The 15,335-nt window shown below is 40.4% G+C and overlaps 1 protein-coding gene across 1 annotated transcript in view; it reads left to right on the top strand.

Moving 5' to 3' along the window:
- FRAS1 (Fraser extracellular matrix complex subunit 1) overlaps positions 1-15,335 on the top strand; it is a 420,760-nt gene that overhangs the window by 377,491 nt on the left and 27,934 nt on the right. The window contains exons 63-69 of the mRNA XM_072745521.1: positions 537-812; positions 3,184-3,416; positions 5,600-5,760; positions 8,293-8,507; positions 11,413-11,563; positions 12,961-13,068; positions 14,195-14,354. Of these exons, the coding sequence (XP_072601622.1) occupies positions 537-812; positions 3,184-3,416; positions 5,600-5,760; positions 8,293-8,507; positions 11,413-11,563; positions 12,961-13,068; positions 14,195-14,354 (1,304 nt within the window). The remainder of the gene's footprint in view (positions 1-536; positions 813-3,183; positions 3,417-5,599; positions 5,761-8,292; positions 8,508-11,412; positions 11,564-12,960; positions 13,069-14,194; positions 14,355-15,335) is intronic.

The following is a 15,335-nucleotide window of genomic DNA, read 5'->3' as shown; positions in this document are numbered from 1 at the left end:
ATGAAAGAAATACACTATCTTTATTTACTTTTGTTTTGCCATGTACACTACTGCATACTATTAATAATTTAATGCAACTTCATTTATTTTATTTTTTCTTAATGCAGCTTCAAACTAGTAACTGTTCATGATATAGCTTTGGTTACAGTAGGCATAAAAATAAAATATATTTCATATAAGTGATTAACATGATGGTTTAGGAATAAGATTAACACGATACTAAAGCTTTTAGCTCAGGCAGATGGAGGATCTTCACCACCACTAAAGATCTGTAGTATCTTTTAGGTATGCATGGCAAAGCACTATGAAAACCTCTGTTGTATTTTTTTCTTTCTTTCTTTCTTTCTTTCTTTCTTTCTTTCTTTCTTTCTTTCTTTCTTTCTTTCTTTCTTTCTTTCTTTCCTTTTTTTTCTTTTGTTATATATTAAAGAATCCCTAGCAGTTAAGGGATCTTGTAGATATCTCAAAAGGGGAGCCTTAGTTCTCTGAGCCTCCCAGCACCCAGTCCAGGCTGAAGCTTTGTTGCTCCTTTGCAGGTTGTTACACTTGCTGACTATGACCATGTAGAAGAAGTTACCAAGGAAGGAGTCAAGAAATCCCCCTCCCCAGGCTATCCACTGGTTTGTGTTACGCCCTGTGACTCTCATTTCCCCAAGTATGCCATCATGAAGGAGCGTTGCAGCGAGGCTGGCATCAACCAAACATCTGTGCAGTTCAGCTGGGAAGTAGCCACCCCCACTGATGGCAGTGGAGCCCGGTCTCCCTTTGAGACCATCACTGACAACACACCATTCACCAGTGTCAACCATATGGTAGGTCTAGGGTTCTGGGCCTGGTTGCATGGGGAGAAAACTGGTATTTCTCTTTGTCACTCCAACTCCATCAAATTCCTTAAGGCCCTTGTGTGGCATTTAGAATAAAACAAATAAGCAGATACATATAATATATACACAGGTTTTTATGCTTATTTATAAGAAAAGGTAATATGGTGTCGTAGAAAAAGATCCAAGCTAGTAATCAGACAACCTGTTTACTAATCTTAATTCTCCCTACTTTTAACTTGTGATATTAAGAGGTTACTTAACTCCCCTGAGTCTCTGTTTCCTGCTCTGCAAAATAATACTTCTTCCACACTATGTGGAAGTCAGTAGTAGTCACTAGGGACCTTGACCACTTGTCAAGGTCATTGAAAAATCAGATATAAAAGTCATCTGTAAGCGGCAAAGTAAGTCAAAGATTCCATGTAGGTACAATTAATGATTACTTTTTTCACATCTCTTCAATCATCTAGTAAGTAGTAGGATATAAACTCCTTAAGGATGTGGACCAAGTGTTCTCCCACATTTGTATAGCCTAACATGCTCAGCATATTGATGGTAGTCAGGATGGCACAGTTATTAAACAAAGGATAAAATGTTTCTTGAGTGGTCAACATTATACAGAATTGTAGGAGGACATGAAAAGAAGTTCACTATGCCGTTGCTGTCCTCAGATAGTCAAGACACCAAACCAATATTTCTGCCACCATCAGAGAGCAATGAATAGTGAGGGTTTTCCCAACCTTAAGAAACAGTGCACTGTGGTGACTGCTCATCACACCAGTTGACGTCATTCTCCACAGAGAGAACTGAAAGCAGTGGAGATACTCCTCACCGTAGCTGGCACATAGCAAGCCCTCAACAGTTTTTTATTGAAATTAGTGCACATAATAATTTTGGAGAACAGAGATTTCTTTCAGACTGGATTTCTCAATTTTCTCCTAGTCAACTCTCAGTTTGTTCTCACTTTAATAAGTGCTTCCCATAGAGGGATAATAGTGGAGAGCAGGTACAGATGGATAGGCGGGCAGGGGGTGGGAGGGTGGGGAGGGGCCTCTGGGTTTGGCAGAGTCACTCATATTCATTGTTTTTTGCACAGCTTATTTGGAAAGGTCAAAAGATCCATTCTTTTGCAATATAACCTAGTTCAGATGTAAACTATCTGATAAAATTTAAAAACTTAAATGTCGAGACTTAACAGCTTATTGTTTCCTAAGTATCTAATTCTCTCTTCAAAAACCCATGAAGGCAATTTTCGGTCTGATTTGGCCTAAATATACATTTTTTAACAGGTACCACGTTTATGATTTTACATTATGTTTCAGTTTTTCTTCTTGCAATGACTTGGTGACTAATACTTTTATCCCAGTTTCCTTTGCTCTGTCTTTGTTTCTTTAATTATCTATTTAATATCATTGTATTGTGTGCCTTTTTATAAGATGCCTCAAATCCCTTCTGAACTAAGTCCGTGTGTAAATAAATAAATAAAACGTTGGCAGCTAATTAAAAAAATTTTAATGGAAAAATCCTCTTTAATTTTTAATGGACTTCAATGAAAATTGCTTTCATGGGTAGAATTTATAAGTTTGTACAATCGCTTTGTGGGAGGTCTATGGCACACAGAACTGCTAATTAATTTTTCTTGTTATATACTTCCCTATGTGTATGCACATGTTACTTAAAGAGTTGTGGTGACCCACGCTGCCTCTGCATAGATTGAATTAAGCATTCTTACGGCTTCTCTATGTCTGAGAACACAAAAGATTCTGTCGAAAGACCTTCAAAGGCCAGTAGGTGTCAGAGGCCAAGTTCTCAACTTCAACTCTCCATGTTATTGTAACCTCTACAGTGTGTGTGGTCCCTAGGTGGGGGCTGGGGGAGGGACTAGTGGTAGGAAAGAAAGAAAAATCAGAACTCCTGGGAAAGGACCATATCTCTTCTATATCCTGACACTGTACCCTCAACCAAAGTGACTTGGAGGCCAACTAGTCTTAATGGAAGGGCTGGAAACCAGTTGAGTGGTTCTTATGCTGAACCTAATATAGGAAGAGAACAATACTATCACTGGTAACCAGTCATCTCTGGGCTCTTGCTTCACATCTGTGTACTTGTTCCTTGTCTGACCTACTGCCTGAGGCTGTAAATACTCTGTCCTAGTGCCTGGCTCCTGGGAGAAAGCCAATAGTTTTGTGGTGAGTGAATAAACAGAAGAGTGGATAGATGGGTAGAGAGACAGATGCTGGGTGGTCTGCACAGATAACCCTGTACCAGAAACTGGCTGTGTCATATCATCCAGAAGATACAGTCTAAGGAACTGTTTAAGGAGTATACACATGTCTTAAGTACTTTATTTTTCCCCCCATAGGTCCTGGATAGCATTTACTTTAGCCGGAGGTTCCATGTGCGTTGTGTGGCAAAGGCCGTAGACAAGGTGGGCCACGTGGGGACTCCCTTAAGGAGCAACATTGTTACCATTGGAACAGACAGTGCTATCTGCCACACGCCTGTAGTAGCTGGGACAGCCAGAGGCTTCCAGGCTCAGTCCTTCATCGCAACCTTGAAGTACCTGGACGTCAAGCACAAGGAACATCCAAACAGGTCAGGCAGGTGGTGCCTTCCACACAGAGAGGGCTCTCCTTTGTGGGTTTTCTGGATGAGACGGAATAATGAGTGATGCTTCTGCAAAATAAGAATAACAGTGATAAATGCTTCAGGAAAAATTTAACTCCTTCAAAGGCCCCCTAAAATCTGGGCCCTTGCCTGTCTTCTTCACCTCATGTCCCTCAGCTGGGCATTTTCACCTGCCAGTCTACCACAGAGAATCAAACTGAAATCAAATCCCCAGGGCTTCTAAGTCTTTTATGCTGCATTACCTCTTCCATGCCAACACTCTTTTTTTTTTTTTTTAAGATTTTATTTATTTATTCATGAGAGACACAGAGAGAAAGAGAAGCAAAGACACAGGCAGAGGGAGAAAGAAGCAGGCTTCATGCAGGGAGCCCAATGTGGGATTTGATCCCTGGTCTCCCGGATCACGCCCTGGGTTGAAGGCAGGTGCTAAACTGCTGAGCCACCCAGGGATCCCATATGCCGACACTCTTGACTGTACTTCTCCCAGCCCCCATCCACACCCTGTAGCTAAATCCTGTTTTCTTACTATACCTAGCTCATGACATCCCTTCTAGGAACTTCGCCATCATCTTTCCCAATTTAATTTGGAAGCTCCTCCTTCCAGCTCTCCTGGCACTCACGTATGCCTCGTTCAGAGCATTATCATCATTCATTCTCTTTCTATCCCCATAGTAGATGGTGAGGACAGGGATCATGATTTAAAAAAAAAATTTTTTGCACCCCGCTGCCTGGGACAGTACTTCTTGGCACCTTACAGACACTTACTAAATATCTAATTAACAGAGTAATAGTACTGTATAAACCAAAAGTCACTGGACAGATGTGCTTTTATTTTTTCCTGTGTTACCATGATTTTGATGGAAGATACTTTCATGTTTGCCTAGCAAGAAAGAATTCATGTATATTATATATAGTCATTAAACCTTGTGGTATTTGTGCATGTGTCTTTATGAGCAACTGAGTTCAGAGAAAGGGGTTCATTTGCATGGAGAAAAAAACATTTAAATACAGAGGCAAGACTATGCAAATCCTTTCTTTTTTCTAACATAGTAAGACATACGTTTGTTTAAAAAGCAGGAACAGAAGTGTTCAGGCCACTACTGACCCTTTCCTAGCAAAAGAAACATACTATTCATATTCCAAGGTTCTGATTCCTCTTAAAAATGCCTATTGGGCTTTTGTTCCAAGAGACAAGCTGTAAAAACTCAAAAAGACACCCTCAATCAACATGCTAAAAATTTAAACTTGCACAATGAAAATAATGCAGATTAGAGTTCTGTTGTATCGCAGTCTTAACCAATATTTATTAACTTAAGCTCGTATTTTATTTAGAAATTTTATACTATATCCTCTGGAAAAACAAAAGAAGTGAAGGAAATAATCCTTGTCTTCATTGTGGGGAGGCAAGATAAACAGAGTCTGCGAGCATATAAGAAACAGCAGCCAATATGAATAAGTTACAGATGTCTTGGTGTAAAGGCATCTAAGCTCTGAGAAATGCAGATGAAGCGAGAACACCCTGCAAATGCGGCCAGGCCAGCCGGTAAGGGCTGCCCACATGGCTGGAGCTTAAAGGGAGAGAAAGGAGAAAGCTCTTTTGGTTAGGAGGATACAGCAGGAGGAATGGGATATGATTATTCCTAAGATGCTTTCCTGAGTAGGAAGTATCAACCTTACTTCCTTAGAGTTGAAAGAGCTCAGTGATGTTGTTTGGCACAAATACTTGAAAAATTTGGGTTTCAGCCCTACCCAGTCTCCCCAGGCCCTCACTGTGATGGGTTAGGGGAATGGAATGGTGCCTCTCTGAGTCACTGGGCCCTAGCTCACAAGGAAACAAAGCTTCTATTTAAAGCAAAAGAAAGCTTTCAAGTAATTTGTGGTTGTGATGTTATATTTTCTTGTATAGAAGAAACAACTGTGATTTTTTTATTGCTATCTGTTCTGAGCTGGAGGATCTCTTGGGGGAGGGGGGCAGAGGGGACAACCCTAGGAGTACGTCATACCTTGTGTTCCTTCATGGGAAGCTTCAGGACAAAAAAAAAAAAGGTAAATTCACTTGTGAAGGCAGAATCAGTTATGAGAAAGAAATGTACCCTACTAACTCTTTCTAGCAGGTACCTAAGCACTACCTCTGCCCATTTCTGCCTTAGAATCCACATCTCTGTGCAGATCCCACACCAGGACGGAATGCTGCCCCTCATCTCCACCATGCCGCTGCACAACTTGCATTTCCTTTTGTCCGAGTCCATCTACAGACACCAGCACGTCTGCTCCAATCTCGTCACGACCCGCGACCTGAGAGGCATCTCGGGTGAGGGACAACTTCCATGCTAGCTTTCCCATTCCAGCCTGGCACAGTGGCCCTTAGGGACACAGCTGAGTGAACTCTGCTGTCATGTCTCCTGGTCTTCAAAAGCTGCATGATGAGTGGAGTTCCTTCCTAGCAGACAACCAGACATAGGCAGCTTAGACAGTGACGTGAAAATAGGGAAAAACAAGGATGTTGGAATCAAAGTGACCTAGGTTCAAATCCAGACATAGGCAGCTTAGACAGTGACATGAATAGGGAAAAACAAGGATGTTGGAATCAAAGTGACCTAGGTTCAAATCCTTAATCCACTACCTGTACAACTGAACAGAGACAGCTGGACCTCCCCAAACCACTGTTTTCTTATCTATGATGTGAGGATAACAAGTGATACCTGTCAGGGTGAGGATTTAATTTGTTGACATTTTTAAAGCACCTGCTATGGTAAATGCTGGTTCTTTCCCTCCCCAATAGTGAGCATGTTTGGATCTGTGCTCTAAAATCCCCTTATTTTTTTTAAAGGATGTATTTATTTATTCATGAGAGACATAGGCAAAGACACAGGCAAAGGGAGAAGCAGTCTCTCTGCAGGGAGCCCGATGTGAGACTAGATCCTGGGTCTCCAGGACCACACCCTGAGCCAAAGGCAGATGATGCTCAACCACTGAGCTACCCAGGCATCCCTAAAATCCCCTTATTGCAGCATCTTCAGAAAGCTAATGCACAGCTGTCACATGTTGTAGGGTGGGTTATCTGGAGCAGGAGCTGAGAAGGAGGATGGGGTGCAAGATGTTTATTGGGATCAGCATCTGTCAAAGGGGAGGAAAAGAAGCAGAATCAGGCAGAGGGATGAGTCAGACTACCATGTAGCCCCACCAAAGCCTCCACCCACTCTTCAGGGAGCTCTGGAGAGAGCCTAGCCATCCGACTCACCCTACTTCCAGCCTCATCAAACAGGCTTTTCTGTCACATCTCAGTCAGTCACTAGGTGCTAGGGCCCCAGTAAGGGTGGCCCAAGGAGCCAGTGTGCCACTGATGCAGGCCTGTAGTTGCTGACAGCTGAGGAAGTGCATCCCTATGTTAACCACAGCAGATGTTTTACTCTGCAAAAAATCCTGTCCATTTCCATTTACCTTAGCAAGTGTGCATTAAATGTGTGTTCCCTCCCTTGACAACCAACAAATCATTTACTAGTGTTTGGGAAGATAGTAAAGCATTCATATGCTCTCTCGTATTCAGTAAGCATCACTTTAGGTAGTGATGCTCTTTATAGAGTAGAGATTAGTTGAATGTAAATTATTTGCAAGTCACTGAGCTACACATGAAAGTTTAAGTGGCCCACATCCGCCACTGGAAGAAACATACTATGTTTATAGGCTGAAAGTTTGTACCTCTTCCTACCTAAACACAATTTAATTGAACACATGTTCATTGAGTTCTTAGTCCTTTTGAGGGCAGAGGACCATGTGCTGGTGCCAAACAGTCTAAGAAATGCATCAACTCTTTCAGAATACTATAGTTGCTTTTAGTATTATAAAAATTTTTAATCTGATATTCTAAAATTGTATCTGTATTTAGCTCTCTGCTGCATAAAGGCCTTCCTTAATTTAGAACAGTTCAGTTGCTTGGCAGCATTTGATCCAATAATGTGGATAGGTTTAGTCAGGCATCATTAGTGAGCTATCATTAACACGAAAGTAAGACTTTTTTTTCCCAATAGTTCAGAAACTATGGAAGCAGAGAAGGTAGTCAGATATTGGTTTGTTGGCTTTACATAAAAGCTACTTTTTAAAAAAAAAAAATCAGTCTTAAAAAATAATTCATCAACAAATTATCTAGAGAGTAAATGTGTTTCTTCGAGGATTGATTGCCAAGCCTCAGTATGTTTTCATTTAAAGAGACGTGGGGCCCCTGAACTCTGACTCCACTTATAGTATCCTTTGCTCACCTTTTCTTCTAAGGTTCCTGCAGCCTCTTAGAGGAGTCTGTGAACACAGTCACACTAGGCCGTGGGCACAAATCTAGCTCCCCTTAGCTTCTCGCCCAGTGTGTTTTGGGAGCCCTAGTTGGTCTCTTAGTAGAATCTCAGGTGGAGGGTCGACTATCTCAGTCTCACAAGGACACATCACTTTTCCCCACTCATCTTCTGGGCAGCCAGTGAGGGACGTGTCCACAGACCAAGTCCCTCTTCCTTGGGTTTTTGTGTTGTGTGTGTGTGTGTCTGTATTTTTTTATTGGATTCAATTTGCCAACATCAACTATAACACCCAGTGCTCATCCCATTAAGTGCCCTCCTCAGTGCCCGTCACCCAGTCACCCCATTCCCCCACCCACCTCCCCTTCTGCTACCCCTTGTTCGTTTCCCAGAGTTAGGAGTCTCTCATGTTCTGTCTCCCTCACTGATATTTCTCACTCATTTTCTCTCCTTTCCCCTATAATCCCTTTCACTATTTTTTATATTCCCCAAATGAATGAAACCATATAATGTTGCTGAGTGAAGTAAGTCCCTATTCCTTGTTCTTCCCTCCCGCACAGAGGCAGGGTTCCTGAACAACAAAGTGTACGATAGCACAGCCCTGGGGCCTGGCTACGACCGCCCCTTCCAATTTGACCCTAGCGTCCGGGAGCCCAAGACCATCCAGCTCTACAAACACCTGAACCTGAAGAGCTGCGTCTGGACCTTTGATGCCTACTATGACATGACTGAGCTGATTGATGTCTGTGGGGGTTCTGTGACTGCCGACTTCCAGGTGTGTGCACCAGGGGTTTATCTGAAGCCTTCGAGCACCTGAGTGCTGTATAAAACCTTGTTTGTTCCTGAAACACTTCTGTTGCATCCAGTGGCTCCCAAGAACTAGGATAGCCACGTCCCTTAGCAGCATGGTGGCTAGAGAAAGAGCCCCCCAAAGTCCTCTAAATCAGTGAATTGGAAAATTTAATGTGGAAAATGTGAAAATTAATGTGGAAAAAAATTTACTGTTGGGCACTGCCATTTATATAAGAATCTAATATTTACTTCTCTAGTTATATGTCTTTTCTCTGTAGGTATATTTTGGAAAGCCAAAAGGATTTACATTTGATGGTAAGGTTATTACAAAGTAGATGTATTACAAAGTAGATGTTTGGGGAAATAAGTCAAAATAAGGTGCACCCTTTCTGAAGACAAGTACAGCACTTTATTTTTAAGCATTTTGAAGAGAGAATTGTTTAAAACAACTTGATTTCATACCTAGTCCAAACCTGTGCCAAACTAAAACCCTTGCAAAAAAAAAAATAGACACTATTTATTTATTAATTTGAGAGCAAGAATAGAAGTGAGGGGAAGGGGCAGAGGGAAAGGAAGAAGCAGACTCCTCACTGAGCAGGGAACCTGATGCTGACCTTCATCCCAGGATCCTGAGATCATGACCTGAGCCCACGGCAGATGCTTATCGACTGAGCCACCTAAGTGCCCCAACACTTTCTTAATAGTTATTAAACATTAGTGATAAAGTAAAATTTTAATAAGAAGCCATGGTCCTAGGAGGGCAGTTAGATCAAAGGGACTAAGCTAATGTGTCCTCATGGGAAAATTAAATGTAAAGCAGATTCTACCCAATTATATGCAGTTACCTCAACGAACTAAAAATTACGTCCCTTCTTCATCTCAAATCAGGTTTAACCACACTGAAAGAGGGACTTCTGGAAGCACTTACAGTAATCATTTTGGGAACGAGTCTGATTAAAATTAGTGTTCTTTGTAATGTGCTCTCATTTTGATTAGCTCTCATTTCATATGCACTGCTGCCCTCTACTGAATGGAAAATTAAGGCATTCTTAGGTTTGCTTTCTGTGTTTCTGCAGTTGCATGACCTACATTTACTCTGGAAAATGCAAAATGAAGTGATTGGTTCCTCTGCTGGCCTCTAAAAAATTAGTATTCTGTGTTCTCCATGCTTTTTTACTCTAATTACATTTTTGGATATTTTTGTTCAGAATATGCCTAAAAGTCTCAAAGACTAAGATTTTTCATTATATATGCTCCACTTCTTAAACCAACACAGAATATATACACAGAAGTACTTCATTGCAGTCTGTTTCTTTAAAAATAGTTGAAACAGCTGGCATATGGTAGAAAGAATATAGAACTTACAGCCAAGCCCTAGTTCTTATCTTTCCCTATCATAACTTCTCTGAATCTCTTCTGAACTCGTAACCAATCATCTCAACGTGGGAAGCTACTTCGTGCAGTATAGGTATGTGATAGATATTTGTCAAGCTTTTGTTTTTGTTTATAAGGATTAGTAAGTAGTATCATGAGGGATAAAGGTTATAAAACAAAAACAGGAGGGAAAATTAATTTCTCCAATCAACTAAAGAATTATTGAGGTTCTAATAGCAGCAATTTTGAGATTGAGCCATGTGTTTTTAACAAAACCTATATATTAAAATGGCAGAATATGGTGTGAGGTCCAGATAAAATTTTCTAAAGAAATCAAAATAAGGCATTTCAAAAGATTTTTTTGTTTGATGAATATGGAATTAGCAGTCTTTCGAAAAGCTTGGAATCCAATTTTGAATCCCTGATAACATTGAATATGAAAAAAATATTTTAGAAAAATAAAATTTGATGTCCCAACTATTGATTAAACAGTTGGCTCTTTTCCTAAATTACCCATGGAAACACTTTACATTGTGTTTAAAAAAAAAAAAGAAAAAGAAAATAAGTTCCATAGTACTATTATAGTATTTTACCAATGACAAAAATAAAATATTATCAAACTAAGCTTTTTTGTTATGAAAGAAATAATATGTTTACAGAGGAAAAAATAAAATGAATAACCCAAATCCCCCATTCATACACACAATTAGCTTCCCCATGAAAACTTCTACTTATATTTTATCTTTCTATCCAGTTTTTGTTCATTGCATAGTAAAATAAAAATTTTTGAGCCAAGTTAATAGCAGTAACAGGAATCCCCTTAGAAGAAATAGTCTCTTGGAAGTAGGATGTACTGCCTTTTCAAAATTATTTTAGTGAGGCATTGTATGGATGGGAAATTATCCAAGCATATGCAGCTGTAAACTGTGTGCTGATAAGTTTCCTAGATATGATATCCAAATCCCATGACCTCAGTTCCTGTTGCAGGAAATATAACTCCTCATTAAAACATCCCAGTTGGGCATCTTCCCAATTAGGGTTGATTCAGACTCTCCTACAGGTCACTGTAAAATATGCTCAGTGAGGGACTATTGACTGACCCTTTGGGAATAACTGTGTTACTTTACAATCTTAGCCAAGTCTTCAGCAATTGAATAGTGGAGGCAAAGCTCCTTCTCAGTCTTCAGAAGTCACCTCCTCAGAGAAGCCTTCCCACATCACCCTATATAAAGAAAAATCCTGGACACTTCCCCTCCCTTTATTTTTTAAATGGATGCATCTCCTTCCTAGATTGGAGGTTCCATAAAGGCAGCGATTTTAGTTCTTCCCACTGCTGAGGAGGAAGCTCTGTCTGATGCTTAGGCACCTAGCACAGTCGTGGGCACTTGGTTAATAATTATTGAATGAATAAGTGACCAAATGAGAAAGTAAAAGTTGAACAAGATGTCATAACCATATACCTTCTCATCCCAGGGAAGAAATAACTCTCTGTGTGCACACCATTTGCTTGGCAGGTGAGAGATTCTGCTCAGTCATTCCTGACCATACATGTGCCTCTCTATGTGTCCTACATCTACGTGACGGCCCCCAGGGGCTGGGCCTCTTTGGAGCACCACACCGAAATGGAATTTTCCTTCTTCTATGATACTGTTCTCTGGAGAACAGGTATACCCACTGGCATCTTCACTATTCCTGCCTTATGTCTAAGCAAGATTAAAACAAAGTAATAAGTGGTGACTTTTAGCAGGAGCTCCTTCTTCATGACATTGTTCTATATACACTCTAGGCCAAATGAATAAAGTGAACCAGGTTGCTCTTGATATATTTTCCAATTCCATACACCTGATTTGAAGACTCTTTTGCTCCTTAAATACCACAAATCATACCATTTTAAAATAGGAGCAAATGAGCATGGTGATACTCTGAAAGGCTATCTTTGAACCCCTAATAGGAACCCATCTGTCACTCTCCGTCCTCTACTCTGGGTCTCTAGCTATCTGGAGTGAGTTTTTCATCCCTGGAGGCCTTCTAGTTCAATCAGCATATATGAATGTGGTTCTTTTCAGGAGCCACAGATCTATGTATTGGTGACAGCCTCTCAGCTAGGAGCTCACACCTTCCCCATGTCTCCTGTAAACCACCCTTTCCCACTGCTACCATGTGATGCCCCAGACTCATCTTCCCTTACTTCTTTTGCTCCCATTCTTCCTCCTTGCCTCCCTGGAGGTGATTTATTTTGATCTGAGGCAGAGATACTAAATAGCTACAAAAGTTTTTTTTAGATAGGACCTCAACTCTAGTAATAGAAAGTACAGTCCTTTCTTCTGTTGAGCGCTTTAAGCTCAAATCATGTGTTTTGTATTACTCATAGGAAAACAATTTCAGGAAGTCTTCATACTCTGGATTGGATAATTTCTTGAGCTTTGAAGTTCTTGTTAAATATTATTTGCACCCCTCCTTAGGTTACCCTTTACTTCGGGGTCATGCTGAACTCATTGGGCATCATGATTGTAACCACCCTCATTAAAGCTGTGGTTTACTCATGTCCTGCCATATATGGCTGGCTCTCTACAAGCTGATCTTGAATCCTCCATTGGTTTGAATATTAAATGTAACCACTAGGATGTTGCTTATGGTTCTGTTGAGTCGTCATGAAAGGTGTCCTCATGAGGAAAAGCAAATAGTGTCTGAAGCAGATGCACTATAATCACATCCTGCTATAAGGTTAATAGTAAGAAGTTTAAGGACTTTTTTTTTTTTTTTGGCTGCAGGTTAGGGCCCTGACTCTGGGCTAAGTGGCATTTTCAGGTATGAATAAACTATGTCAATGAGAATGGAACTGTAACAACAAAAACAAGGAGAATGAACTGTTGTACAGATTTAATTGGCAAATGGGTCTAAATAGATTCTGTGTTTATATGAATGTATACATTTGTCTTGTATTCAAATTACTCTGCGGCTCTACTTCGAGGTATCACTGGGGCATCATATGTAGGTTGTTACTATGTGGAAGACCTTCTCCTTGCTCTGACTTGGATGTTTGTGTATGATTGCCTGCCCAGGAATCCAGACAGACAGTGTGCTTTCTGCAAGGCTTCAGATAATAAGAATCTACATTAGAGAGGACGGCCGTCTCGTCATTGAATTCAAGACCCATGCCAAATTCAGAGGTAATATCAATGCAGTTTTTTCCCTAATGTTTTGTTTAAAAACATCACAAACGTAGACAAAAGGCAAAAGAATAGAACAATGAAAAATAAAGTCGACATTTGTTAACATTTTGCTGTATATGTTTGTATCTATATACACATGCATACCCATTTTTTTGTAACACATTGAAAACAAGTTGCAAGGGCGCCTGGGTGTCTCAGTCAGTTGAGCATCTGCCTTCAGCTCAGGTCATGATCCCAGGAGCCTGGGATGGAGCCCTACATCAGGCTCCCTGCCCAGCAGGGGGCCTGCTTCTCCCTCTTCCTCTGCTCCCTCCTCTCCCTCTGCTTCCCCCACCCCACTCATGCTCGTGTGCTCTCTCTCTCTCTCTCTCTCTCAAATAAAAATCTTAACAAAAAGAAAACAAGTTGCAGACTTCATGTCAAGTTACCCTAAATACTTCAGTAGGCATCTCCTGAGAACAAAGGCATTCTCTTACACATCACAATAGTATCACTACATCCAAGATATTTAAGATTGATCCAATAAGATCTAGTCACTATTCATAGTCCCTCTATTGTCCCTACAAATGTCTTTTCCAATTGTTTTTATACTGTTTTACATTTATTTAATATCTGTTTATATAAAAGGAAAGTTGGTCCAATCAATATTCACATATTACATTCTGGCTGTTACATTTTCTTAGTCTCTCAATCTAAAACTCTCTCTACTTTTATTTATTTACAACACTTTTTTAAATCTGAAACTGATATTCCTGTCTATAAAACACCAAGACCTTTCTGCTTCTAAGAAACATGTTTTTTGAATTCAAAGCTAAGTGCATTTGACATTCATTGTCACATAAGGATCTCTATTATTATGAATATGCTCATACCATTTTCACAATGAACATTCATGTTGTTTATAAATATACATGACCATAATGACCATCCTGAGTAGGCTGATAGACTAAGGTGAGATGCATGCTGTCAGCCAGGGTGGAATATATTCTAAGGGCTGAGGGAATAGATATAACCTTAGTTGTTTGGTAGAAGAATATTAATTCGGTGCTAAGGCTTTAGTAGGGGATTCATCTCAAGTACAATAAAACTCACAAATAAGTGTGTGTATTTCCCCTTGAAATAGGACAGTTTGTGATGGAGCACCACACCCTCCCTGATGTGAAATCATTCATACTGACTCCTGATCACTTAGGAGGAATTGAATTTGACCTGCAGCTACTATGGAGTGCTCAGACTTTTGATTCTCCATATCAACTCTGGAGAGCCACGAGCTCTTATAACAGGTGAATACAGGATAGGAGTGTTCGGGGGGGATCTGAAATGGTCTCAGTCTCTTTCAAGAGCTTGGGAAATATGGCTTTTTTCTCAAAGGTTGTATTTCTATTTTAAGGGTGGGGGGGAATAGAAATAACCCTCTGACAAATAGAGAAAGAAAGAAAGTCACATCAGCTTGTGCTGTGTAAACCAGGAGGTAGCTATCCTTATCACAAGGATAAGACCAAGAAGGCTGCATATCTCTTCTACTCACATCCTATTGGCTAGAATTTAGTCATATGATGCATCTACCTGCAAGGGAAGCTGGGAAATATGTCTAATTAAAACCTTAGTGAGGCATTTGGGTGGCTCAGCACCTTGGTTTTGGCTCAGGTCATGATCTCAGGGTGATGAGATTGAGCCCTATATCAGGCTCCACACTCAGAGGGAGTCTGCTTGAGATTCTCTCTTTCTCTCACTGCCCCCACTCCCTTATGCTCTCTCATAAATCAATCAACCAATCAATCATTAAAAAAAAAAAAAAAGACCCTTAGTATAATAAAAACATTTCAGTCCAATCACTACAACCAGTTCAAAATCCACGATCTCTGGTTTAGGTCCAGATATCACTCCTTATGGTCCAATCTTCTGCAAAATAAATAATAAGATTTATTTCCTTCCCACACCCAAAATAGAGGTAAAATAGGAATTGGTTAAATATGGTAAAATATCTCATTTGTAACAGGGAAGAATAGGAGAAACAAAATTAAAACTATCACCATAGGGCAACCAAGAGTCTGTCATAAATACTTTTTGTTTTTTTTAAGATTTTACTTATTTACTCATGAGAGATAGAGAGGCAGAGACACAGGCAGACTCTCTGCAGGAAGCCCAATGTGAGTCTTGATCCCTGGACCCCAGATCACACCCTGAGCCAAAGATAGATGCTCAACTGCTGAGCCATCCTGAGAATGCCTGACAGGAACAGGTGTTCCTGTCATAAATATTAT

This window comes from Vulpes vulpes, unplaced genomic scaffold (assembly GCF_048418805.1).
Source record: "Vulpes vulpes isolate BD-2025 unplaced genomic scaffold, VulVul3 u000000899, whole genome shotgun sequence".
In the NCBI taxonomy this organism is placed as follows: domain Eukaryota; kingdom Metazoa; phylum Chordata; class Mammalia; order Carnivora; family Canidae; genus Vulpes; species Vulpes vulpes.
This window is presented reverse-complemented; position numbering and strand designations above follow the sequence as displayed.